This window comes from Lepidochelys kempii, chromosome 1 (genome assembly GCF_965140265.1).
Source record: "Lepidochelys kempii isolate rLepKem1 chromosome 1, rLepKem1.hap2, whole genome shotgun sequence".
Taxonomy (NCBI): domain Eukaryota; kingdom Metazoa; phylum Chordata; order Testudines; family Cheloniidae; genus Lepidochelys; species Lepidochelys kempii.
This window is the reverse complement of record NC_133256.1, coordinates 288,739,527-288,767,110: the sequence shown is the minus strand read 5'-3', so window position 1 is coordinate 288,767,110 and position 27,584 is coordinate 288,739,527. Positions and strand designations below refer to the sequence as shown.

The window sequence follows — 27,584 nt, the reverse complement described above, 5'->3', positions numbered from 1 at the left end:
CAACGATCTTTTGATGAGCTTAGTAGCTCTTCTCTGAAACATCTCCACAAAGTATATATTATGGAATTAAATATTTACCCAAAATTGGGTGCAGCAGTCTTAGGCTTAAATTGCCGCAAGGGAGATTTAGGTTAGATATTAGGAAAAACCTCCTAATTGTAAGGTTAGTGGGACCCCCTCACCATGGAATTATACAATGGCATAACTTTGCTTGTTTTGTTTATGATACTCCTTCAGATGCACCCTTCGATTAGCTTCTTTGCTGCAAATGAATGAGGCATTTCCATATTCATACTACCGATAACTTGAATCCTTATGTTTTTCACTGATATAATGTGGGTGCAAACCTGGCTTGAAAACCATACTCAGAGAGCAGTTATCAACAGTTCACAATCTAACTGGAAGGGCATATCGAGTGGTTCTATTCAATATCTTCATCAATGATTTGGATAATGGCCTTGAGAATACACTTGTAAAGTTTGTAGATGATACCAACCTGGAAGTTGCAAGCACTTTGAGGGACAGGATTAGAATTCAAAACGATCCTGACAATCTGGAGAAATGGTCTGAATTAAACAGGATCAAATTCAATAAGGACAAATGCAAAGTACTACACTTAGGAAGGACTACTCAATTGCATAAATACAAAATGGGAAATGACTGCCTAGAAAGGAGCACTGTAGAAAAAGGATCTGGGGGTTATAGTGGATCACAAACTCAATATGAGTCAACAATGTAATACTGTTGCAACAACAACAACAAAAAGCAAACATCATTCTGGAATGTACTAGCAGGAATGTTGTAGCAAAATATGGGAAGTAACTCTTCCACTCCTCTCAGCACTGATGAGGCCTCAACTGGAGTACTGTGTCGAGTTCTGGGCACCAGAAAGATCTGGACAAATTGGAGAAAATCCAGAGGAGAGCAACAAAAATGATTAAAGGTCTAGAAAACATGACCTATGAGGAAAGATTGAAAAAATTGAGTTTGTTTAGTCTGGAGAAGAGAAGACTGGGGGCGACCATCTATGATCACAGTTCAATGTACAGACTGGTTGGCAGGTAAATTTCCTGCCTGCTTTAAGACACGGTCCACATGCCTCTTTTTCCTTGGAGTATGACTCGTTAACAAACTAAACTGTAAGATAACAAAAGTCCATTCCAAGTCTTCTCTTCAGGCTTCGCTGCTTGCAGGGGCCTACTTCAGTGTTGTTCAGTCCACACCTCTGGTCCTCTCTGTCTCAGACCCAACACTTCCTTATCACTTCAGCCCACTTCCTTACCAGTTCCTCTTTTTATATTCTTTTCCTATTCCTTTCACTGTCTATATATCTATATATAATAGTGTGACTTCCATTTTGAAGGATCTAAAAGCACTTTACAAAATGAAATATAAATTATGTTCTTGTCACAAGGTGATACTAGCCCTTTCAGAAGCTGACCCCAATTAGATTTATGAGAGGGCATCTGGGTCCTAGAGGAATGAGACTGGGAGAAGAGAGACCAGGAGACTGAGAGGAGCCAGAGACAGGAAGCAGCAGGTGAGAGCTGGCAAGAGTGGCTTGGGAGAGAGCTACAGGAGACCTAGCAGAAAGAGCTGAGTCCTGAGGAGAGCTGGAACAGAACTGCTGGTGAGAACTGACCAAAGCTGGGACCCCGATTGTGGGGTGGTCTTTGGAGTGGAACACCGCAGGGAGACGTGGGGTGAAGACCTGAGAGGAGGAGGCCCATAACAAGGGGTTAGTCCTAGTGAGGGGTTCCTTGAACAGTGGTAGGACTCAGAGGTAGAGAAGCCTCAGTAGTGGAACACTGTGGGAAGATCTATTGCAGGAGACCCGACTTGATTTTGCTATGTGCTCTGAAGACTAACAGATTCAGGCTCTGTCTGATCAATTGCAAGACACAGTTTGAGTGTCAGAGGCCCTTCAGAGAGAACATCCTGCCAGTAGCATCTTCCTCTTTAAACCAGGGGACTGTCAGTTCAAGCACCTCAGCTAGCAAGGTACTGCATGAAGAGAGAAGGATCTCAAACCACAGGGATTTATAGAGTCAGACTTCTACTGCTTTATGAAACTAGCTGAACCCGGCTCACCATGCCAGTCCCTCTCTCCAGCACTCCCATCCAGTCACCAGCCGTGGGTCCTCAGCCCTCATATTTATGTACACTAAATTACAAAAAGGAAATTCAGACACACAAAACCGTTAGCTCAGTTGTCTCAAGTGCAATTTCCCACAAAAACACAAACACTAAAAGGAAGGAAGTTGTAAGTTAAGGTAACAACTGCATTCACTACTGAAACCAGTCTTCAGTTATTAGCCCATCACTATCATGATGGTGCTGGTACCCAGCAATAAAACCAAGTAATACCCACTATAACATACTCACTTTCTGTACAACAGTACTATGGTGCACACATCAAGGAACTGAACTTAACCCACACGGTAATGCACCACTTTCTAGTACTACCTCATTAAGTAATGTAATCACCATGCCAGTTCCCAGGACAAATTATTATCTGAGAATGACAAACTTGGCATCTGCACAAACCAAATGGAGAAAAAATACAAAGCTGCCGATCACATACGCAGAGTAACTTATCAAAAACATAATCAACTTCTATTTACCCTATGACTTTTGAAAAAGTCCGATCAACTGTGTAATATGCAGCACCAAGCCAAACCATCCCCTAATACTGGTGAAATGTACACATACACATTGTTTCAGATGTCTATTTATAATGTCATACAACAAAACACATTTAGAGGTCTGAGGTAAGTTTGGGCAATGCAATGTGATTTTTCAGTACTTGGAGTGCATTGTTGGCGATAGTATGGTTGAATTTAAGGGTTTTAATTCTCTACTATGTCCGGGCTGTACTCAGATGTAACGGTGAGTGGTTGCTGCAGCAAGCCATTTGTGGTTCCCTGGACCTTGGTGAGCCACTATCAGCAGAAGCTAGTGCAGCAAGGGCCCTACAGTGATTTCTGTGACTAGCAACCCTTACACCAGCAGAGGATCAGGCATAGAGGAGCTTGGCTCCACTACGCCCCAACTCCATACCCAACGTGTCCTCTCCTCCCCAGGTTTAAGTTCATTTTGTGCTGCATTCTTGGTGTACCAAAGAATCTACTCAAATTGTGTTAGAGGGCATACGTGTTTTGAAACCAGGGAGTTACACTGCTGTTAAGGTGGTATAACGCAACGGAGAATCAGGCCCCCGATGTTGGTGTCTTCAGTAACTTAGACTTTCCAGAAGCAGATGATCTTCAAACCATGGGCTTGATTCTCCTCTCACCCTCACTGTTTTTACATCAGTATAACTGCATTTCTTTCCATAGAGTTATTCCTGATTGTCACAAGTGTAGGTGTAACACCGACAGACCCCAGTCATCAGCGGGTGGGATTGAACCTGGGGCCTCTGGAGCTTAGTGCATGAGCCTCTACTGCATGAGCTAAAGCCAACCGGCTGTTAGTTAAGGCTGTAGAGCAAACTCATTTTATCTCTCTCATTTTATCAGTGCCACTAGATGGGACAGAACACCACACCCAGGAGGTGTGCAGGTTACATAGGCAAGATCAGAATCAGGCCCCAGGTCATCTTCCAGCTTTTTTCACTTCAGTGTAGGGCCCCACAAAAGTTAGGCCCCACTTCGGTATGGCCCTTCTTTCAAGCTTGGCTCACCCTCTGAGCTGGAACTGAAACCCAACTTCCTTTGCCTCAGATCCATTTCCAGTTGCCCCACAAACCATTTTTCCTGTCTTCAGCCAACTACCCATTCCAGAACTTCCACTCCTCAAAGTCTAGCTATACAGGAATGCTCTGCAGGGAGTACCCAGCAACTCCTGAGGTCATCTCCAGAATATCCCAGTGGTTTACGGACCAGCTATAGCATATGCACATCACAAAACCCACCACTGTACTGGCATTGATTCCCCCACCCCCATACCTTGTTGGTAGTCTTAGAAACAAAACCAAGGATTGAAGGGGCATAAAGAATGAATTGCAAGAGGTGCTCCCTCTAGAACACAGCTGAACCAGGTCAGCAGGGGAAAGTGAGGAAGTTCACATTATTATATTGTGTACACTGTACTGTACTATTATGTGGCTAAACACAAGATTAGTGCTCCAGGCTGTCAATCTAAAAGGATAAACTTAAAAAAAAGAACATCAGTATGGTTATGGTTTCCCTGAAGAGAATCAGGAAATACGAGTTTGATCCTATAAGGAGCTGGGTGCCCTTAACTCCCATTGATGCCAGCAGTGTACATTCTGTGGGGGAGGAGACAATTCAGCATTTCGTAGGAGACACTCTGCACATTGCAGAATTGGGCCCTATAAAAGCATCACCCCAAAAATTAACATCAGTAGATCTTCCTCAGACTAACTACAGAAATAAAATAAGGCGTCCTTCACTAACCCAATGGGATTTTCTACCTCCAAAAAAGAATGTCTACATGAAATTTGTATCCTCACCCTGATTTGTATAATAGGCAGGAAACGTAACAGACTTTATGTGATCTTTCAAATCCACTTAAAGCATGGAAGTGGTAGATAACAGTTGCGTAGAATGGTGAAAACATTTTTCAAACTACTGTAAAAAGAAAACTCAGGTGGCTTTGAAAACTCATTACTCCTAACTAAGGTAGGCACAACATTAGAAATAAAACTGACCGAATGTAATGTAAACATTGTTAATATGACCTAATATTTTATCATTTCAAAAAATGTAGGTCAAATAACAGATCTATGCATAGCCTATGTGAGAATGGGGCCCCAGGTATGTGTTTTAAATGTACATAAGATGCTTTGATAGGAATACTGTCAACACAAATTTGATCTGAAATTTAAATATTACAAAAATAAAATTTGCGCAATGCCTAGGGCCAAAACAAATGTTTTAATGCATTGATTGTTTTTACTGGAAACAATTCTTATTATACAAATCATTCCATTGCACTGTTTGCAACCCTAACTTTACAGCATTCAGAACCTAAAAGGGAAACTGATTATAAACCAATGTGAAATTGATATAATTCATTTTCCAAGTTGAGAGCACTGTAAAAATAAATAAACACAATAAGTAGTGAAAAGTAAATTGGGGTCTAAAATTCAAAGGTGTAGTTAGTAACCTAAGGAGAGATCTGTTTTTTTTCCAGTATATCATTTTAAAGTTTGGTGTCCCTTTAATTCCAGTGTTTGTCAACAGCTAGTTCTGTAAAAACATTGAAAGTTTTATTACTTCCGCTTTTTTATTCAAAGCACATCTCTGTTTTGCTTTTAGAAATATTTGTAAAGAAAAGAATAAGCACTGAAAATTCCAGTGAAGGGTTTATTTTCCACAACTTTACACTGCTGTGTAAAAAGTGTAATTGTGTAGTTTACATACATGCCATGTAAATTACTATGGAAACCAGATGTAGCTTATAAGGTGCCTTGTAAGTCATTTCTACTGAGCAATAAAGCCTTTTTTTTTTTTTTAGCTAAACTTTGAGAGACTTACTGCTGTTTTCTATCAGCAGATAGAACAGATGGCTGGCACATGCATGCTTTACTAAATGAAGTGGGATCTCTATAGTATTACTCTTTGATCCCTGGTGGCATGTCTACAACACCAAGATGCAAAATACCACAGCAGAATAGAATCTAAATATTAAAGGTTTGGAGCTGTGCTTTTGATACAAAACCCCTCTTTTTAAAAATCATGCCCACAGTATGTAAACATATTCACATTTCACATTGAAATTGTGGTACAGAGGTCAGAAAACAAGGTATTTCCTCTGTTTGCTGACATGAAACCACAGTGAAGGTACTACTGTAAATCCCAAGAGTCCAAAGTTTTGCAACCACATTTATCATAACTTCCAAAACAGTCATAATTGCATTAGAAAAAAATGTGACCTGTACACCTTAGGTCATTTTAGAAATAATAAAAATTGCTGCTGTAATTGCTATGTACAAATGAGGTGTCTATGTATGTTCAGAGATTCCTCTGAAATACTATTTGAACTGAAATCCACCATCTTTTGTTTTTCCTTTATTTTATCAGTGGTTTTGTAATATTTAAATGTGTTTCTCCCATTATGCCAATAATAGTATATAAAAAGGAGTCTATTCACCTTCCTGAGGGAGGGAGGAAGCACCTAAATCTTTTAACATAGTCACATGTTTTCTTATTCCTTCATTCTGAGCCAGATTCTGATCTCAGTCACACAAGTATAAATATAAAGTAATTCCAATGAAGTGGGTTCAGTTATTTTTGGATTTACCCCCATGTCGATGAGATCAGAATCAGCCTCTCTGAGTTGTAATTTTATCTCCTTTCCTAACCCTCCTTTTGCAAAACAGAAGGTATGTTGAAAAACATCATAGAGTGACATGCTCCCCAACTCGCCATACAGACTGGACACTGCTGCTGCAACATTCACAGTTACTGGTAACTGTTGGAGCAAAAAAACCCAACTTGTTTTTGATCTTGACTCTTCTTCTGCCCACTGAATTAATCAGACACTTATTTTGTTTTTATGATCCACTACTTACCGCCCATTCACTGACAAAGCCTTTGCTTTATGTTGATTCTGATCCTGCAAACACTCACATCTATGCTTAATTTTACTACCAAAGCAGTCCCGCTGAAATCAGGGGGACTACACCCATTAGTAGAGTTAAGCATATGCATACGTGTTTGAAGGTTTGGAGCCTATATCCCCCTCATATATTGCTAAATACTGCTGAAGTGCTATTACCAACTGCATGCTCTAGGACTTTCCTCAAGTGGGCAAACTAAAACATGTTGCAGCATAAATTAGCACACTCGGGACTATTTTTCTCCAAATTAGGAAGGCTCTGCACACACATCCCCCAACATCGAGAAGAGAATAGACCCACAAGTCACTTATACCTTGTTTTGCAAAAATCTGCGGGACATAAAAATGAAGCAACACCAGTGACTTCTAGTGGTTACACAGATGTATGCAATGTATAATATTATCCAGTGGGAACTTTTTTTTTTTTAAACACAGAACATCTGTACAACATTCTGAAGTACAATTTTTCTGCACATAAAACTACAGCTGTTATGAAGTTTACACAGCATAGGTAATACTGGGTGGAATTTTAATAAATAAGGTCCCTATCCTTCGATGGACTGAGCAGCTTAGTACCTGTGGCTCCTCTTGACCTCACTGGGTATTGAGGGTACTCACAACCTTCAAGTATCAGACTCTTAATTTAGTTCTCCCTCCCACAAAATTTGCCATAATTTTTGAAGTCCCTTATTTCCAATGAGTTGCTCAAGAATTAAAAGAAACAAACATTTTTCATTTATTAATGAAAATAACTTTAACAGTTCCTACATAAAAGAGATTTTTTTTCCCATATAGAAATAACAGAAATGTCCAACTGCAAAGATCACAATATTATAACTAGGGCATTTACATTTAGTATCTTTGTTCATCACTTCTAAACCAATTTACACAATTTATTGTGTAAACCAATAACCAATTTATTGTTCATTTCAATAAGTAATTAAGGTCTGACGGGAAGCTGACCTACCCAGCCATGCAGGACTATGAGGGGTTTCCAGACTCCAGGGCAGATTCTCCACTGCCCTGCACCTTGTGTCATCATTACAGCTGTGCAAAGTAGACATAAAACACTTCCATTCTAATGTGTTAGTGTTTTACACCCACATTGCATAGGTGTAAATTGGAATGCAAGCTGCATGGTAGCAGAGAATTGGCTCAAACAGTTGACGCTCCTGGGACATAGGAGCTGCACAATAGTGTATGTATGGTTTCTAAGATCTGCTAGATCTGCAGGGGGACTAGCACATATTAGAAACCATGCATATGGTACTGTGTAGTTCATATGTCCCAGGAACTCTGGAACTCCCCAAGACCTCCTGCATAGCTCTGAGGCAAAACCATCTGGGTATAAGGACCACGAGAAGTCCAAAGACACATCATGGAATACATGTAGCTGCAGTTCTGGCAAGTAGAGGACCATGATGTGCTAATGAACAGCTATTAGATAAGAGGCAGTCTACTATTTATGGTTAATATATTTTTCTGAATAGCAAGAGTACTGGTATTTTTTTCTTGTCAGTGTTATCAAAAAGCTAAGGAAATTCTCAGACAAAAACTAAGGCTGAGTAAAGGTTTCAAACACAAAGTACTTACGTGGAGTGTGCAAGGGACATTTGTAAAAGCACTTACATTTAAAATAAAAAGAAAACATTTGAAAATGTGAATTTAAAGTAACAACTTTTTTCAAATGTTGGAAAAATGGAGTTCTGTTACCACAAACAACTTTAATTTTGTCCTTTTAGCATTGCCATTAAGTTAAATTAGGTGCATGTACATGTTATTTCAAAATTATTATTCTTATTTATTTGTTTTACCATAGCGCCTAAGAACCCTAGTCATGGACCAGGACCCCAGTGTGCTAGACGCAATACAGTGCTAATTAATATCGGTGCTTTGATTATGGACCGTCAAGATCTAGGGCAATCTTATTCTGGCTCCAACCCCTTTACACCAGGTAAAAACAGTATATAGAGATTGTCAAAAAGCCCTGGTTCCCACCAGGGGAAGATATCCTTAGCACAGAAACTGTGGAAGACAGACGTAAGGCTGGCCTCCAAGAACCTACTGGTACAGGAAGGGCATGTTGGGGATGGGCCACAACACACACTACTGTGGAGATTCCAGGGAGCACTGCAGAACCAGAGGGCAATCCAGAGAGGCTGCCAGAACTTAGACACGCTCCCCAGGCAGTTATACCAGGGGCCTCGCCAGCCCCTGGAACAGCCCAGGATTGGGAAGACATGAAGCTGGCTTAAAGTCATCATAGTCACTTCTGTCTGGCCTATGAGTTAGAACTCCTCACCTAATCTGCACTGATACATCATGTTTAAATATCCACAGCACTTGAAACAAACAGCTCAGATATACATACTCTGTATGCACAGGATGGAGGTGGATAGGGGCAGTTAGTTGTAAGTGGTTACTAAACAGGATTATATGTTTTCCACCAAATGAATAGCCTATGTTATTTTTAGCATTTATTTGACTCATGACTGAAAGCTAACACTTCTTTAGAAACAGGAGTGAGGCAGAGTTAAGGTTTTTTATAGTACTTTAGCTCCATATATTATTTTTTCCAATCATTTTTGTTTTACCTTACCTTAAAAATTCCAGAATTAAGGTTTGTGTTTTTAAAACATCAACATTTTTCTCCTTAAATAATTGCTATGTCTTATGCTTAACTAAATCCTTCCATTCATCTTAATTTTTTTACCTGAAGTATGTAATAATCAACTATGCCAATCGGTTTCTGTAGAAATTAAACTCCTTCTATAGTTCTGATCTGATTTTGACATGGGAGATATTCAAATAGCATTTCTGTGTAGATGTACAGCCATTGAAAGTGTAGATTAATTATTTTTTTAATTTTAAAATATTTAAGCATGTCAAAGCAGTTTTAACTAATATGATTTCAGTAATAAATTAAAGAGGAAGAGGAATGATTTATTGAGCAGCTTTGTCACAGTTCAAATGGGATTTGATCCTGCAAGGTGGTGAATACTCTGACCCCAATCCAGTAGAGATGTTAAACACATGCTTAACTTTAAGCACGTGAGCAGTGCCATGCATTTCAAATGTTACAATCACAGCTTCCAACAAACTGGTCACTGGGTTGCAGAAGAGGGGACTTAGAGCAGAAAAGAAAAAAGAGGAGAGGGAAAAGGACTTGGGTTCTCTCTAATGTTTCAGTCCCACTACCCAGTAAGACATTTGTCCCCCATGGACATCAGTACAATCTTGTGTGTCCTAGGACATGTTAACTACAGCTAGTTACTTAAATAGCACTCTGTGGTATAACTTTTGTTTTCTATATAACTATAGATACAAACAGAACTCCTGTGACCTCAGTCCCCATACAAGTGACTTTGCTTCTCTGTGCCTCAGTCCTCCTCTGTAAAATGGGGATGAAAGCACTTCCCTACCTCACAGGAGTGTTGTGACGATGAATATATTAAAGAGCACAAAGCATTCAGATACTATGGTAATGGGGCAATATAAGTACCTAACATAGATAGAAGGGTATGACAGCTGCTGTAAGAGATTTCCTGAATCATAAATGATCATTTTGCAAAAAAATGTTTCTAACCAATTGAAAACTCGCATAGTTATAAAGTTGACCAAACTATAACCAAAATATTCACTGAATATTTTGAAAAGTACATGATTTTTTACTGAGTATTCTCTTGTATAAAATGCATAGACTGCTTTTTTTTTTAAAAAAAGTTGTTTTATTTAGAATTCTTTTCTGTTAAGCTGAATATGTTTCCGTATCCATGATAACCTTAGATCAACACGATGCAGTGTTATGCAAATTTTACATATTTATCAGTCTTTCAAACTGTGAATGAAAGTATGTCATACCTTCTTATCTTTTCAGTAAAAAAAATGTGATAGAGAATTGTGGGCTCAATAGATTGCAACATTGCATAGTTTTGCCATTATACTTTGTAGAAATAGATCTAGGCAACACAGCTCCCATTTTAACACAACTATGCATATTGAAACAGCGTGTGTGTGTTTAATAAATGAGTCATAGTGGAGCTCCATATGCTAAAACCTTATGCTTTTTAAAAAAATAAAATAACAAAATTGTATCCACATTATGGACTGTTGGGCTGTAAAATTTCATTTAAGGCTAGCTAATGTCTTCCTCATGAGCTTGTGTTGTCTAACCATGCTCATCTTGTTGGTTCTTTTATCCTTAGTTTATCAGCAAAGAAAGCATACCCTCCTTCTTAAAATCCCATTTTAAAATTTACTTCTTCCAAGAATTTTCCTTATGATAATTTCCACATCAATAATGTGTCCACAGCCCTTCCATGTTACCCCATGTTTTATGTTGTCTGAATTAAATTATAAACTCTTTGGGTTAGGGACAGTGTTTCATTCTGACTTTTTTTTTTTTTAACATGATACATTTTCCATGCTAGATAAATAATTCCTATAACAGGTGATTCTAAATCAAGGGTTCATTCTTTACTGTCTTTTTGGCACATATCAGAAATAGTTTGCTAAAATATTCTAAAAACTAAATATTTGCCTCTGCTGAACATATTTCAAGAGGGTTTTTTTTTCTTCTTCCAAGCTCAGTCTGTACCTACCCTTCCTGTTGCTTGCCAGGTAAAATTCATAGAGTGGATATTGACTGGAATAGCTGGCATCCTCTGCTGGGCTTTTCTGAAATCATGAGTGAATGGGGCCATTTTCCCCTCTGAAACAATCAGAATATCCTCTTCAAAGCCTGTAAAATAAAAATATACAGACTAGAAAAAGAGGGAAATGAAGCAGGATTCTCATGTATGATGAAAACCATTTACTGTAGAGAATGTTTATTCTCGCTATCACCTACTTCTTGGGAAGACTAACCACTGGGATAAACTTTCCCTTATCCTGGGATAAACTTTCCCTTTCAATACTGTTTGAACCACCTAAAGTTTCCACTGGCACTTCGGTGTTCACGGATAAACCACAGAGCTCAAGTGCATCTTTCTGGAGGGCGACGCCTTGCAGCAGGAGCCCCACTAGTACAGGTTAACAAACTGCTTGGAGAAGTTTCAGAGTAGCAGCCGTGTCAGTCTGTATCCGCAAAAAGAAAAGGAGGACTTGTGGCACCTTAGAGACTAACCCATTTATTTGAGCATGAGCTTTCCTGAGCTACGGCTCACTCACTGAAGCCTCTAAGCAGGGCGATTTCACGGGGCTGGAAAACACGTTGCTGAAGCACCTCCAGGGAGCCACTGACTGGAGCAAAGAGCCGGTGCTCATGCGAGGGGCGTAGAGCCCCAACTTACCTATCAGGACTCTGGCTTGATGAGCCTCAATCCACATGTAGAGAGTGTCCTCTTGCCGCTGCGCTGCCCGCGCCGGCGGAGCCCAGAGGCTCAGGATGCTGCAGAGCCCGAGCGCCGAGCAGAGGGCGCTCGGACCGGCCATGCTGCCGCTGCCGCTGCCGCTGCCGCTCCGAAAGGCGCCGGGCGCTCCCTCGCGCTGCCGTGCCCTGGCCCTCGCCCTGGCCCGCGCGCACACGCCGCGGCTCTCCGCGCCGACTGGCTCCGGCAGCGCCGGGCGGGCTGCCTGGCTGGCCGCGGGGGGTGGGCTCGCCCGCTGGCAGCCGCGAGCGGGGCTGGGAGTCGGGCTGAGCGCGGCTGCGGGGGGACGTGCCTGGGGCAAGGCACCGGCACCCAGCGCTGCCGCGGAGCCCCGCTAGGAGGCGCCGGGAGCAGGGAAGCGAGGCCGGGCTGGCCGCGCGGCTCCGCCAGAGGGGGCCGGAGGAGCCCGCCGGGTCCCGCCCTTGCTCGCCCTCGCTTCCCGGTGCTCGGCAGGGAGGCGAGGGGAGACGTGGGGAAGGAGCTGGGTGCCGGCGTGGAGCGGGTGTGGGAGGCGCAGGTGGGGGAGGATCTGGGGATGGAGGCGCAGGTGGGAGAAACTGGGGAGGGGGGGTCCAGGGAGACTTAGGTGGGGGATCAGTGGCAGGTAGATACCTGGGTGGGGTGAGTAGAGGGGCTAATGGAGGGGTGGGTGTATTGAGTGCTGGGCCTGGGGTGAGTATAAAGGTAATGGAGCAGGAGGGGTGTGTGGGGGACAGTGGGTGGGGCTGAGCACAGGGGGTGATGGAGCAGGAGGGGTGTGTGGGGGACAGTGGGTGGGGCTGAGCACAGGGGGTGATGGAGCAGGAGGGGTGTGTGGGGGACAGTGGGTGGGGCTGAGCACAGGGGGTGATGGAGCAGGAGGGGTGTGTGGGGGACAGTGGGTGGGGCTGAGCACAGGGGGTGATGGAGCAGGAGGGGTGTGTGGGGGACAGTGGGTGGGGCTGAGCACAGGGGGTGATGGAGCAGGAGGGGTGTGTGGGGGACAGTGGGTGGGGGTGAGCACAGGGGGTGATGGAGCAGGAGGGGTGTGTGGGGGACAGTGGGTGGGGGTGAGCACAGGGGGTGATGGAGCAGGAGGGGTGTGTGGGGGACAGTGGGTGGGGCTGAGCACAGGGGGTGATGGAGCAGGAGGGGTGTGTGGGGGACAGTGGGTGGGGGTGAGCACAGGGGGTGATGGAGCAGGAGGGGTGTGTGGGGGACAGTGGGTGGGGGTGAGCACAGGGGGTGATGGAGCAGGAGGGGTGTGTGGGGGACAGTGGGTGGGGGTGAGCACAGGGGGTGATGGAGCAGGAGGGGTGTGTGGGGGACAGTGGGTGGGGCTGAGCACAGGGGGTGATGGAGCAGGAGGGGTGTGTGGGGGACAGTGGGTGGGGGTGAGCACAGGGGGTGATGGAGCAGGAGGGGTGTGTGGGGGACAGTGGGTGGGGCTGAGCACAGGGGGTGATGGAGCAGGAGGGGTGTGTGGGGGACAGTGGGTGGGGGTGAGCACAGGGGGTGATGGAGCAGGAGGGGTGTGTGGGGGACAGTGGGTGGGGGTGAGCACAGGGGGTGATGGAGCAGGAGGGGTGTGTGGGGGACAGTGGGTGGGGCTGAGCACAGGGGGTGATGGAGCAGGAGGGGTGTGTGGGGGACAGTGGGTGGGGCTGAGCACAGGGGGTGATGGAGCAGGAGGGGTGTGTGGGGGACAGTGGGTGGGGGTGAGCACAGGGGGTGATGGAGCAGGAGGGGTGTGTGGGGGACAGTGGGTGGGGGTGAGCACAGGGGGTGATGGAGCAGGAGGGGTGTGTGGGGGACAGTGGGTGGGGGTGAGCACAGGGGGTGATGGAGCAGGAGGGGTGTGTGGGGGACAGTGGGTGGGGGTGAGCACAGGGGGTGATGGAGCAGGAGGGGTGTGTGGGGGACAGTGGGTGGGGCTGAGCACAGGGGGTGATGGAGCAGGAGGGGTGTGTGGGGGACAGTGGGTGGGGCTGAGCACAGGGGGTGATGGAGCAGGAGGGGTGTGTGGGGGACAGTGGGTGGGGCTGAGCACAGGGGGTGATGGAGCAGGAGGGGTGTGTGGGGGACAGTGGGTGGGGGTGAGCACAGGGGGTGATGGAGCAGGAGGGGTGTGTGGGGGACAGTGGGTGGGGGTGAGCACAGGGGGTGATGGAGCAGGAGGGGTGTGTGGGGGACAGTGGGTGGGGCTGAGCACAGGGGGTGATGGAGCAGGAGGGGTGTGTGGGGGACAGTGGGTGGGGGTGAGCACAGGGGGTGATGGAGCAGGAGGGGTGTGTGGGGGACAGTGGGTGGGGGTGAGCACAGGGGGTGATGGAGCAGGAGGGGTGTGTGGGGGACAGTGGGTGGGGGTGAGCACAGGGGGTGATGGAGCAGGAGGGGTGTGTGGGGGACAGTGGGTGGGGCTGAGCACAGGGGGTGATGGAGCAGGAGGGGTGTGTGGGGGACAGTGGGTGGGGCTGAGCACAGGGGGTGATGGAGCAGGAGGGGTGTGTGGGGGACAGTGGGTGGGGGTGAGCACAGGGGGTGATGGAGCAGGAGGGGTGTGTGGGGGACAGTGGGTGGGGCTGAGCACAGGGGGTGATGGAGCAGGAGGGGTGTGTGGGGGACAGTGGGTGGGGGTGAGCACAGGGGGTGATGGAGCAGGAGGGGTGTGTGGGGGACAGTGGGTGGGGGTGAGCACAGGGGGTGATGGAGCAGGAGGGGTGTGTGGGGGACAGTGGGTGGGGGTGAGCACAGGGGGTGATGGAGCAGGAGGGGTGTGTGGGGGACAGTGGGTGGGGGTGAGCACAGGGGGTGATGGAGCAGGAGGGGTGTGTGGGGGACAGTGGGTGGGGGTGAGCACAGGGGGTGATGGAGCAGGAGGGGTGTGTGGGGGACAGTGGGTGGGGGTGAGCACAGGGGGTGATGGAGCAGGAGGGGTGTGTGGGGGACAGTGGGTGGGGGTGAGCACAGGGGGTGATGGAGCAGGAGGGGTGTGTGGGGGACAGTGGGTGGGGGTGAGCACAGGGGGTGATGGAGCAGGAGGGGTGTGTGGGGGACAGTGGGTGGGGGTGAGCACAGGGGGTGATGGAGCAGGAGGGGTGTGTGGGGGACAGTGGGTGGGGGTGAGCACAGGGGGTGATGGAGCAGGAGGGGTGTGTGGGGGACAGTGGGTGGGGGTGAGCACAGGGGGTGATGGAGCAGGAGGGGTGTGTGGGGGACAGTGGGTGGGGGTGAGCACAGGGGGTGATGGAGCAGGAGGGGTGTGTGGGGGACAGTGGGTGGGGGTGAGCACAGGGGGTGATGGAGCAGGAGGGGTGTGTGGGGGACAGTGGGTGGGGCTGAGCACAGGGGGTGATGGAGCAGGAGGGGTGTGTGGGGGACAGTGGGTGGGGGTGAGCACAGGGGGTGATGGAGCAGGAGGGGTGTGTGGGGGACAGTGGGTGGGGCTGAGCACAGGGGGTGATGGAGCAGGAGGGGTGTGTGGGGGACAGTGGGTGGGGGTGAGCACAGGGGGTGATGGAGCAGGAGGGGTGTGTGGGGGACAGTGGGTGGGGCTGAGCACAGGGGGTGATGGAGCAGGAGGGGTGTGTGGGGGACAGTGGGTGGGGGTGAGCACAGGGGTGATGGAGCAGGAGGGGTGTGTGGGGGACAGTGGGTGGGGGTGAGCACAGGGGGTGATGGAGCAGGAGGGGTGTGTGGGGGACAGTGGGTGGGGGTGAGCACAGGGGGTGATGGAGCAGGAGGGGTGTGTGGGGGACAGTGGGTGGGGCTGAGCACAGGGGTGATGGAGCAGGAGGGGTGTGTGGGGGACAGTGGGTGGGGGTGAGCACAGGGGGTGATGGAGCAGGAGGGGTGTGTGGGGGACAGTGGGTGGGGCTGAGCACAGGGGGTGATGGAGCAGGAGGGGTGTGTGGGGGACAGTGGGTGGGGGTGAGCACAGGGGGTGATGGAGCAGGAGGGGTGTGTGGGGGACAGTGGGTGGGGGTGAGCACAGGGGGTGATGGAGCAGGAGGGGTGTGTGGGGGACAGTGGGTGGGGGTGAGCACAGGGGGTGATGGAGCAGGAGGGGTGTGTGGGGGACAGTGGGTGGGGCTGAGCACAGGGGGTGATGGAGCAGGAGGGGTGTGTGGGGGACAGTGGGTGGGGGTGAGCACAGGGGGTGATGGAGCAGGAGGGGTGTGTGGGGGACAGTGGGTGGGGCTGAGCACAGGGGGTGATGGAGCAGGAGGGTGTGTGGGGGACAGTGGGTGGGGGTGAGCACAGGGGGTGATGGAGCAGGAGGGGTGTGTGGGGGACAGTGGGTGGGGGTGAGCACAGGGGGTGATGGAGCAGGAGGGGTGTGTGGGGGACAGTGGGTGGGGGTGAGCACAGGGGGTGATGGAGCAGGAGGGGTGTGTGGGGGACAGTGGGTGGGGGTGAGCACAGGGGGTGATGGAGCAGGAGGGGTGTGTGGGGGACAGTGGGTGGGGGCTGAGCACAGGGGGTGATGGAGCAGGAGGGGTGTGTGGGGGACAGTGGGTGGGGGTGAGCACAGGGGGTGATGGAGCAGGAGGGGTGTGTGGGGGACAGTGGGTGGGGTGAGCACAGGGGGTGATGGAGCAGGAGGGGTGTGTGGGGGACAGTGGGTGGGGGTGAGCACAGGGGGTGATGGAGCAGGAGGGGTGTGTGGGGGACAGTGGGTGGGGGTGAGCACAGGGGGTGATGGAGCAGGAGGGGTGTGTGGGGGACAGTGGGTGGGGGTGAGCACAGGGGGTGATGGAGCAGGAGGGGTGTGTGGGGGACAGTGGGTGGGGGTGAGCACAGGGGGTGATGGAGCAGGAGGGGTGTGTGGGGGACAGTGGGTGGGGGTGAGCACAGGGGGTGATGGAGCAGGAGGGGTGTGTGGGGGACAGTGGGTGGGGGTGAGCACAGGGGGTGATGGAGCAGGAGGGGTGTGTGGGGGACAGTGGGTGGGGGTGAGCACAGGGGGTGATGGAGCAGGAGGGGTGTGTGGGGGACAGTGGGTGGGGGTGAGCACAGGGGGTGATGGAGCAGGAGGGGTGTGTGGGGGACAGTGGGTGGGGCTGAGCACAGGGGGTGATGGAGCAGGAGGGGTGTGTGGGGGACAGTGGGTGGGGGTGAGCACAGGGGGTGATGGAGCAGGAGGGGTGTGTGGGGGACAGTGGGTGGGGGCTGAGCACAGGGGGTGATGGAGCAGGAGGGGTGTGTGGGGGACAGTGGGTGGGGGTGAGCACAGGGGGTGATGGAGCAGGAGGGGTGTGTGGGGGACAGTGGGTGGGGGTGAGCACAGGGGGTGATGGAGCAGGAGGGGTGTGTGGGGGACAGTGGGTGGGGGTGAGCACAGGGGGTGATGGAGCAGGAGGGGTGTGTGGGGGACAGTGGGTGGGGGTGAGCACAGGGGGTGATGGAGCAGGAGGGGTGTGTGGGGGACAGTGGGTGGGGCTGAGCACAGGGGGTGATGGAGCAGGAGGGGTGTGTGGGGGACAGTGGGTGGGGCTGAGCACAGGGGGTGATGGAGCAGGAGGGGTGTGTGGGGGACAGTGGGTGGGGGTGAGCACAGGGGGTGATGGAGCAGGAGGGGTGTGGTGTATTGAGGACACAGGCTGGGGGTGAGTACCGGGGGGATAATGGAGCAGGAGGGGTGTGTGGGGGACAGTGGGTGGGGGTGAGCACAGGGGGTGATGGAGCAGGAGGGGTGTGTGGGGGACAGTGGGTGGGGCTGAGCACAGGGGGTGATGGAGCAGGAGGGGTGTGTGGGGGACAGTGGGTGGGGGTGAGCACAGGGGGTGATGGAGCAGGAGGGGTGTGTGGGGGACAGTGGGTGGGGGTGAGCACAGGGGGTGATGGAGCAGGAGGGGTGTGTGGGGGACAGTGGGTGGGGGTGAGCACAGGGGGTGATGGAGCAGGAGGGGTGTGTGGGGGACAGTGGGTGGGGGTGAGCACAGGGGGTGATGGAGCAGGAGGGGTGTGTGGGGGACAGTGGGTGGGGGTGAGCACAGGGGGTGATGGAGCAGGAGGGGTGTGTGGGGGACAGTGGGTGGGGCTGAGCACAGGGGGTGATGGAGCAGGAGGGGTGTGTGGGGGACAGTGGGTGGGGGTGAGCACAGGGGGTGATGGAGCAGGAGGGGTGTGTGGGGGACAGTGGGTGGGGGTGAGCACAGGGGGTGATGGAGCAGGAGGGGTGTGTGGGGGACAGTGGGTGGGGCTGAGCACAGGGGGTGATGGAGCAGGAGGGGTGTGTGGGGGACAGTGGGTGGGGGTGAGCACAGGGGGTGATGGAGCAGGAGGGGTGTGTGGGGGACAGTGGGTGGGGGTGAGCACAGGGGGTGATGGAGCAGGAGGGGTGTGTGGGGGACAGTGGGTGGGGGTGAGCACAGGGGGTGATGGAGCAGGAGGGGTGTGTGGGGGACAGTGGGTGGGGGTGAGCACAGGGGGTGATGGAGCAGGAGGGGTGTGTGGGGGACAGTGGGTGGGGGTGAGCACAGGGGGTGATGGAGCAGGAGGGGTGTGTGGGGGACAGTGGGTGGGGGTGAGCACAGGGGGTGATGGAGCAGGAGGGGTGTGTGGGGGACAGTGGGTGGGGCTGAGCACAGGGGGTGATGGAGCAGGAGGGGTGTGTGGGGGACAGTGGGTGGGGGTGAGCACAGGGGGTGATGGAGCAGGAGGGGTGTGTGGGGGACAGTGGGTGGGGGTGAGCACAGGGGGTGATGGAGCAGGAGGGGTGTGTGGGGGGACAGTGGGTGGGGCTGAGCACAGGGGGTGATGGAGCAGGAGGGGTGTGTGGGGGACAGTGGGTGGGGGTGAGCACAGGGGGTGATGGAGCAGGAGGGGTGTGTGTATTGAGGACACAGGCTGGGGGTGAGTACCGGGGGGATAATGGAGCAGGAGGGGTGTGTGGGGGACAGTGGGTGGGGGTGAGCACAGGGGGTGATGGAGCAGGAGGGGTGTGTGGGGGACAGTGGGTGGGGCTGAGCACAGGGGGTGATGGAGCAGGAGGGGTGTGTGGGGGACAGTGGGTGGGGGTGAGCACAGGGGGTGATGGAGCAGGAGGGGTGTGTGGGGGACAGTGGGTGGGGCTGAGCACAGGGGGTGATGGAGCAGGAGGGGTGTGTGGGGGACAGTGGGTGGGGGTGAGCACAGGGGGTGATGGAGCAGGAGGGGTGTGTGGGGGACAGTGGGTGGGGGTGAGCACAGGGGGTGATGGAGCAGGAGGGGTGTGTGGGGGACAGTGGGTGGGGGTGAGCACAGGGGGTGATGGAGCAGGAGGGGTGTGTGGGGGACAGTGGGTGGGGGTGAGCACAGGGGGTGATGGAGCAGGAGGGGTGTGTGGGGGACAGTGGGTGGGGCTGAGCACAGGGGGTGATGGAGCAGGAGGGGTGTGTGGGGGACAGTGGGTGGGGGTGAGCACAGGGGGTGATGGAGCAGGAGGGGTGTGTGGGGGACAGTGGGTGGGGCTGAGCACAGGGGGTGATGGAGCAGGAGGGGTGTGTGGGGGACAGTGGGTGGGGGGTGAGCACAGGGGGTGATGGAGCAGGAGGGGTGTGTGGGGGACAGTGGGTGGGGGTGAGCACAGGGGGTGATGGAGCAGGAGGGGTGTGTGGGGGACAGTGGGTGGGGGTGAGCACAGGGGGTGATGGAGCAGGAGGGGTGTGTGGGGGACAGTGGGTGGGGGTGAGCACAGGGGTGATGGAGCAGGAGGGGTGTGTGTGGGGGACAGTGGGTGGGGGTGAGCACAGGGGGTGATGGAGCAGGAGGGGTGTGTGGGGGACAGTGGGTGGGGCTGAGCACAGGGGGTGATGGAGCAGGAGGGGTGTGTGGGGGACAGTGGGTGGGGGTGAGCACAGGGGGTGATGGAGCAGGAGGGGTGTGTGGGGGACAGTGGGTGGGGCTGAGCACAGGGGGTGATGGAGCAGGAGGGGTGTGTGGGGGACAGTGGGTGGGGGTGAGCACAGGGGGTGATGGAGCAGGAGGGGTGTGTGGGGGACAGTGGGTGGGGCTGAGCACAGGGGGTGATGGAGCAGGAGGGGTGTGTGGGGGACAGTGGGTGGGGGTGAGCACAGGGGGTGATGGAGCAGGAGGGGTGTGTGGGGGACAGTGGGTGGGGGTGAGCACAGGGGGTGATGGAGCAGGAGGGGTGTGTGGGGGACAGTGGGTGGGGGTGAGCACAGGGGGTGATGGAGCAGGAGGGGTGTGTGGGGGACAGTGGGTGGGGGTGAGCACAGGGGGTGATGGAGCAGGAGGGGTGTGTGGGGGACAGTGGGTGGGGGTGAGCACAGGGGGTGATGGAGCAGGAGGGGTGTGTGGGGGACAGTGGGTGGGGCTGAGCACAGGGGGTGATGGAGCAGGAGGGGTGTGTGGGGGACAGTGGGTGGGGGTGAGCACAGGGGGTGATGGAGCAGGAGGGGTGTGTGGGGGACAGTGGGTGGGGCTGAGCACAGGGGGTGATGGAGCAGGAGGGGTGTGTGGGGGGACAGTGGGTGGGGGTGAGCACAGGGGGTGATGGAGCAGGAGGGGTGTGTGGGGGACAGTGGGTGGGGCTGAGCACAGGGGGTGATGGAGCAGGAGGGGTGTGTGGGGGGACAGTGGGTGGGGGTGAGCACAGGGGGTGATGGAGCAGGAGGGGTGTGTGGGGGACAGTGGGTGGGGCTGAGCACAGGGGGTGATGGAGCAGGAGGGGTGTGTGGGGGACAGTGGGTGGGGGTGAGCACAGGGGGTGATGGAGCAGGAGGGGTGTGTGGGGGACAGTGGGTGGGGGTGAGCACAGGGGGTGATGGAGCAGGAGGGGTGTGTGGGGGACAGTGGGTGGGGGTGAGCACAGGGGGTGATGGAGCAGGAGGGGTGTGTGGGGGACAGTGGGTGGGGGTGAGCACAGGGGGTGATGGAGCAGGAGGGGTGTGTGGGGGACAGTGGGTGGGGCTGAGCACAGGGGGTGATGGAGCAGGAGGGGTGTGTGGGGGACAGTGGGTGGGGCTGAGCACAGGGGGTGATGGAGCAGGAGGGGTGTGTGGGGGACAGTGGGTGGGGGTGAGCACAGGGGGTGATGGAGCAGGAGGGGTGTGTGTGTATTGAGGACACAGGCTGGGGGTGAGTACCGGGGGGATAATGGAGCAGGAGGGGTGTGTGGGGACAGTGGGTGGGGGTGAGCACAGGGGGTGATGGAGCAGGAGGGGTGTGTGGGGGACAGTGGGTGGGGCTGAGCACAGGGGGTGATGGAGCAGGAGGGGTGTGTGGGGGACAGTGGGTGGGGGTGAGCACAGGGGGTGATGGAGCAGGAGGGGTGTGTGGGGGACAGTGGGTGGGGGTGAGCACAGGGGGTGATGGAGCAGGAGGGGTGTGTGGGGGACAGTGGGTGGGGGTGAGCACAGGGGGTGATGGAGCAGGAGGGGTGTGTGGGGGACAGTGGGTGGGGCTGAGCACAGGGGGTGATGGAGCAGGAGGGGTGTGTGGGGGACAGTGGGTGGGGGTGAGCACAGGGGGTGATGGAGCAGGAGGGGTGTGTGTGTATTGAGGACACAGGCTGGGGGTGAGTACCGGGGGGATAATGGAGCAGGAGGGGTGTGTGGGGGACAGTGGGTGGGGGTGAGCACAGGGGGTGATGGAGCAGGAGGGGTGTGTGGGGGACAGTGGGTGGGGGTGAGCACAGGGGGTGATGGAGCAGGAGGGGTGTGTGGGGGACAGTGGGTGGGGCTGAGCACAGGGGGTGATGGAGCAGGAGGGGTGTGTGGGGGACAGTGGGTGGGGGTGAGCACAGGGGGTGATGGAGCAGGAGGGGTGTGTGGGGGACAGTGGGTGGGGCTGAGCACAGGGGGTGATGGAGCAGGAGGGGTGTGTGGGGGACAGTGGGTGGGGGTGAGCACAGGGGTGATGGAGCAGGAGGGGTGTGTGGGGGACAGTGGGTGGGGCTGAGCACAGGGGGTGATGGAGCAGGAGGGGTGTGTGGGGGACAGTGGGTGGGGTGAGCACAGGGGGTGATGGAGCAGGAGGGGTGTGTGGGGGACAGTGGGTGGGGCTGAGCACAGGGGGTGATGGAGCAGGAGGGGTGTGTGGGGGACAGTGGGTGGGGCTGAGCACAGGGGGTGATGGAGCAGGAGGGGTGTGTGGGGGACAGTGGGTGGGGGTGAGCACAGGGGTGATGGAGCAGGAGGGGTGTGTGTGTATTGAGGACACAGGCTGGGGGTGAGTACCGGGGGGATAATGGAGCAGGAGGGGTGTGTGAGACACGGGGCAGGGTGAGCACAGGGGGTAACAGAACAGGATGGGGTGTATTGAAGACTGGGGGCAAGGGTGAGTACAGGGGGTAATGGAGCAGGTGGAGAGTGAGTGGACACAGGGCGGGTGAGTACAGGGAATAATGGAGCAGGGTGGAGTGTTCAGGGGACATGGTGGGGATGAGTACAGGGAGTAATGGAGTGGGTGGGGTGTGGAGGGGACACAGGGTGGGGATGAGTACAGGGGGTAATGGAGCAGGCGCATAGGGGCTGGAACACCTGTACAAGATTTAGAGTTTGGTTGAATGGCTCTCAGCACCCACACTATACAAATTGTTCCAGCACCCCTGAGCAGGTGTGTTGGAAACACGGCTTAATGATCTCTGTACAGCGAGGTGTGTGGTGGAGCGAGTTGCCCTTTCTTAGCACATGGTGGTACGCTGCTGGGGTCAGTGTTGAGGTACACACTGCCCAGTGTTCATTCAGTGTGTGTTCTAGGACACACCATCTAACCCTGTGTCTTTGTGCAAGGCTCCCAGTCCCTCTGGCTCCCGGGACTTGTAGTGAGTGAGTGGACACTGGGTGAGGTGGCTGGGGTTAGTGAAAGGTCCTGTACACACAGAAGCTGCTGCAGCCCAGGCTGCCTCCTGGCTTGTGGCTCAGCCTTACCCAAATCGTATTTACCAACAGTGCACCATGTAGTTTCATCTGACGTTGAAGTTTCCCCACCACTTTGTTTCCGTAACCCCTTTTTTAGCAAAGTACAGTAGCACGTGCCCTACCTAGCCCTTCCTTCAAGAGGACTTTGCTCTGCGGGCTAAAGACAAAGAATGATGCAGTTTACAAATATTTTAAATAATCAGTCCTCTGATACCAGCAGCCCTTTGCTTTACCAACTGACACCTACTCTGCATGCATTTGATTGTGGCTTTACTCAACCTGTACCCTGGAAGCCAATTTGCACTGCTACCTCCTACAGTGCCTACCCCCTTTAAAGTCAGTGGGGTTCTGCACATGCCCATTATTAGTGCCTTTGGTCATAAGGAATTTAGGGCAGGCATTTTGTCTCATGCACCTGGAAAGTGTGGTGTGCATTTATGATGCTATATATTATCAAATTTTTATAATTTGCATTGCAGTAGTACTTAAAAGTCCCTTGTTAATAAGATAAATATAATTAAAATAGGCAATTCTGAAAAATCATGACTCCTTGCAATAAGGAATTTTCTAAATGCACATTGACAATACACTAAATTTAGGTTTAGTATTGGAGAAATGGGAACCAAACGACATGTGTGTGCAATTGGGCAGCGCCAGTGGCACGTGGGCCTTCAGCAGAGCCGTGTGCTCCAGTGAACCTTTCCCTGAACCCAACAAAGGCAAAGTGCCAGCTTGCTATAGCAGCCTTCTAACTACATAAGCTAGTGACTTGTGAGTACAAGCATTACAGGGTTTTCTTTGCTTTGGCATACGGATGCATTGGTGAATCTGGGACAAATACCACTAAGGAGCAATCAAGCTCTATCTTGCACTTGGACAAATGATATAGTGTAATGGATGCTTTTTGAAAATATCAAAGTAATGTTGCAATTTACATAGAAATCATAACTAACAGACAAACTAAATACAGCAGGTCAAAAATTTCTATTAAAATGTTTTAAATGAAAAACAGACTTTTTAAACCAATTTTTCACAGAATACTTTTTTCCCTAATGTTTTTGTTTTGTTGTGGGTTTTTTAATGAAAAGCTGAAAGCCAAACATTTTGGTTTTCAAGAGTTAGAAACTGACCTTTGGGGGAAAGGGAAGGGTTGTTTGTTGTAAAAAAAAAAAAAAGGTTTCCAGATATAATTTTTAAAAAATATTATCAAAAATATTCTTGGAAAATACTATTTTCCAGCCAGGTTTATAATTATGATTAAACATACTTTCAAAACTCAGTTCTTAGTATCATGGAAAGCAATGACAAATCAGATGTGCATCAAGACAGAGCTTTACAAGAATGACATATTGTGTATCAGCTGGTGCAAATACTCTGCAAAAAAAAAGACATTGTATTCATTTGTCTTTATGTGTGGAATATGTATATTGATATCTGGATTAATAATATTAATTTTTTTAAAGAGTTTTGCTTTAGAATGGCAACCAACCTGTAATTTATAGGAGACTAGGAGGAAACTTTCTCTGGGGGAAGATTATCCCATAAGTGCCTACTGTGGTATTTCTTTCATCATTTGTGACACATTTGATCCTGGAATAGAAAGAGCACTGCTCTAATCCAGTATGGTAGTTCCAATGTATATTTCCTACCTTATTTCTGTAATTTTGACTGAATGTCTTTTAAATTTGTCAGAATATATTCAGTATACTATTTATTACATCTCAGAATTACCCATACAAGTATATTTGGTTTTTAAAAACAGAAACTAATAGATGTACTCTTACTCTGAATTTTCCATGGTTTTACATTTTTGCTTGAAGATGCTTTCAGAATAAAGGTGAATAAACTAAATGCAGCATTATAGTTCACCATAATTTTAATGTTGGCCTGCTTTAAAACTACTCTATATGTTTTTAGAATATTTAATCTTAATTTTCACAAATTATGACCATTGACATCCAAGGATTTTGTAAAATAACCGAAGCATGGATAGTATTCCTCTCCCCTTCTTTTGCACCTACCATTTTAACAGGATTTTGTAATAACAAAAGCTCTCAGTGCAAGGAGGCCCTCTACAGGCTGAGGACTGAATCTTCTTCCAAAAGTTTAGTGAAGGATAACAAACACATCAAATCATGACAAAACAAAACAAAAATCATTTTTATTGGGGGTTTCTGGAAGATGGTTATATTCTCTTTAGCAGCAGAAACTTTTCATACTGTTTTTTTTAACAATGGTGACAGTAGCCCACTGGCGTCTGAGCATGGCTTCTCCTTTTTGTGTCTGACCCCAGCTAGACAGCCCCAGAAGTTCCATTTTTTTCTGTTTATTTTCCTTGTACACAGCTATGTTACCATCCTACTCCTTTGGCCTGGAAAGCTGAAAATCTGTCTTCCCTGAACCCAGTGCCAATAGCATTCTTTGAAGAAGGTGTTCATGCAAAAAACAGCCTTCGTTTTTCTTTAAACGCCAAATCAGACAGCTAAAGAATAACCCCTCCATGGCTGTGGTTTTTCAGGAATCTTTTCCACAATCAGCATGGTGATACATATACAGCCATTATTTGACTATATTGGGGGACAGTAAGTGTTTCTGGGGGGACCAGAAGGAGGGGCCAGCTGGCACAAGTTAGAGCAGCACCCCTCCACAATCCCCCACATAACCAGGTCACAGAGATCTTTTGAATCTTCTATAGCTTAACACCAACATCGTGAATTGCACCAAGAAACTTACTGAAAGCCACTGCAGATCCTAAAACAGTGGTATAATGTGCTCCCAACATGAAAGTCCGATTAGTGAGCAGATAGCTGCATACTGCACTAGTTTAAGTTTCTCAGTAGTCTCAAGGTATTGAGTGCCTTACAGTAATCTGCAGCAGTGGCTCTTAACCTTTCCAGACTACTGTACCCCTTTCAGGAGGCTGATTTGTCTTGCGTACCCCAAGATTTACATCACTTAAAAACTACTTGCTTACAAAATCAGACATAAAAATACAAGTGTCAGAGCACACTATTACTGAAAAATTGCTCACTTTCTTATTTTTACCATATATTATAAAATCAGTCAATTAGAATATAAATACTGTATTTACATTTCAGTGTATAGTATATAGAGCAGTATAAACAAGTCATTGCCTGTATGAAATTTTAGTTGGTACTGACTTCGCTAGTGCTTTCTACGTAGCCTGTTGTAAAACAAGGCAAATATCTAGATGAGTTGATGTACCCCTTGAAAGACCTCTGCATACCCCTGGTTGAGAACCACTGATCTACTGTCTTGAGACGACAAAGGTGTGGAAAATTGTGGTAAAGTACACATAAAAAGCAAAACAAAAAACAAAAAAACCAACCCAATTCTCACCACATGCAGGTGAAAAAAGTGCCCTTAGCTACAGCACCCAAGAGCAGCCCAGGATGTAACAGCACAACTAAGTTGCTTACCAGTGTTACAAATTGTGGGTACATTCATTTGGTGGGGGTGCTAATATAAGTTTTGTCAGTTCTTCCATCTGTTGATATATGTTACATGGCACTGTCCAAAAAGACAGTGAATAGATGCCAATTCAGTGTTTCCGTTCTGGCATAGTTCTAAGCACTATACTAGTTACGCTTCTCCAGCAAGAATCTAATTATCCCTCTTAAAACTTGTTAAAACATGAGACCTGGTACTTTATGGATCACTCCTTCAGCGATTAAATAGGACTTAATTCCAACAGATAACCCTGTAAATATCTTTCAACAAGTGTGGAGCAAGAACTGTTGGCTTTAGGGAGACAAGCTTTCTAATAGAATATTGTAGGTGTCATATGAATTTGCCAAAGTAAGCAATTATAATTCAGGAGGCAGCACAGCACTCGCAACAGCCTACATCTATGATGAGTTCTATTAACTAATCTGTTAAGGATATAGGCAGACTGAAGATAAACTCAGATGCTGTACTCTCTCAAATAGCAATACAATGTGTGGCATCCTCTCTCCCTGAGCCTGTGGGGAAGGGTTATCTCAATAAAAATCAATATTCTGCCTAGGCTCCTCTACATTCCAAGCAGTCTAGCTGTATAATCCCTCCATTTTAGAAAATATAATAATATCATTTAAAAGACTCAAAATCCCCAAGGGGATCCCAGACCTACAAAATTGTTATGATGTTCTCATCATGTCAGAGATATCAAACCATTTCCAGCATTCTAATACCTTTATACACACATGGGTGGAAATTGAATGTGTATTAATGTAGCCAATTTTCCCTGCGGGTCCACTCAGTTTCTCTTTTTCTCCAGTGGAGAAAAACAAGTCGGCTGCATGAAGGGTCTGGGCTATCCTAGCAAAGAGGTATCAATTTCATCCTTGCCATCATGCAAGAGCATCTATTTGGGGCAATCCAGACTTGCAGATTGAGAACAAACCTATAATTTGGAGCACTGGCTGAGCAGGGGGATCATATGGATTTCTTAATTAGTCAGTGATGAGCACTTTGGCCCTTTCTAATGCTAAAGTAATATTCTGACCTGCAGCTGTCAGTGAAGTGGCAGTACATAAAACTGAAGGCATGTCTATGCAGCCCTGAAGTTTAGGTAATTACTGTGAACTCAGAACCTTTATGTTCATACCTCAGTGCCCACATGGGGGAGTTACAGCTCAGCTCTTTGGTGCACACTGCTATTCACACCCAGAAGGTCTGAACTACAGGGCAATATAGATAGACATGCCTAGGGCTTAAATTCTCATAGAGTATTTCCCAGAGCTCCTCTATTATCCCCTTCCCCCCCAACATCATGAAAACT

General features: G+C 50.4%; 1 protein-coding gene across 2 annotated transcripts in view; it reads right to left on the bottom strand.

Moving 5' to 3' along the window:
• WIF1 (WNT inhibitory factor 1) overlaps positions 1–12,121 on the bottom strand; it is a 54,942-nt gene extending 42,821 nt beyond the window's left edge. The window contains exons 1-2 of one of the 2 annotated variants that reach the window (XM_073331494.1): positions 11,877–12,121; positions 11,187–11,326 (exon numbers count right to left, since the gene is read on the bottom strand). In XM_073331494.1, the coding sequence (XP_073187595.1) occupies positions 11,187–11,326; positions 11,877–12,018 (282 nt within the window). In that variant the 5' untranslated portion in view covers positions 12,019–12,121. The remainder of the gene's footprint in view (positions 1–11,186; positions 11,327–11,876) is intronic. The other variant, XM_073331486.1, reaches the window with a different exon arrangement.
• Between the last annotated feature and the right edge of the window lie 15,463 nt (positions 12,122–27,584).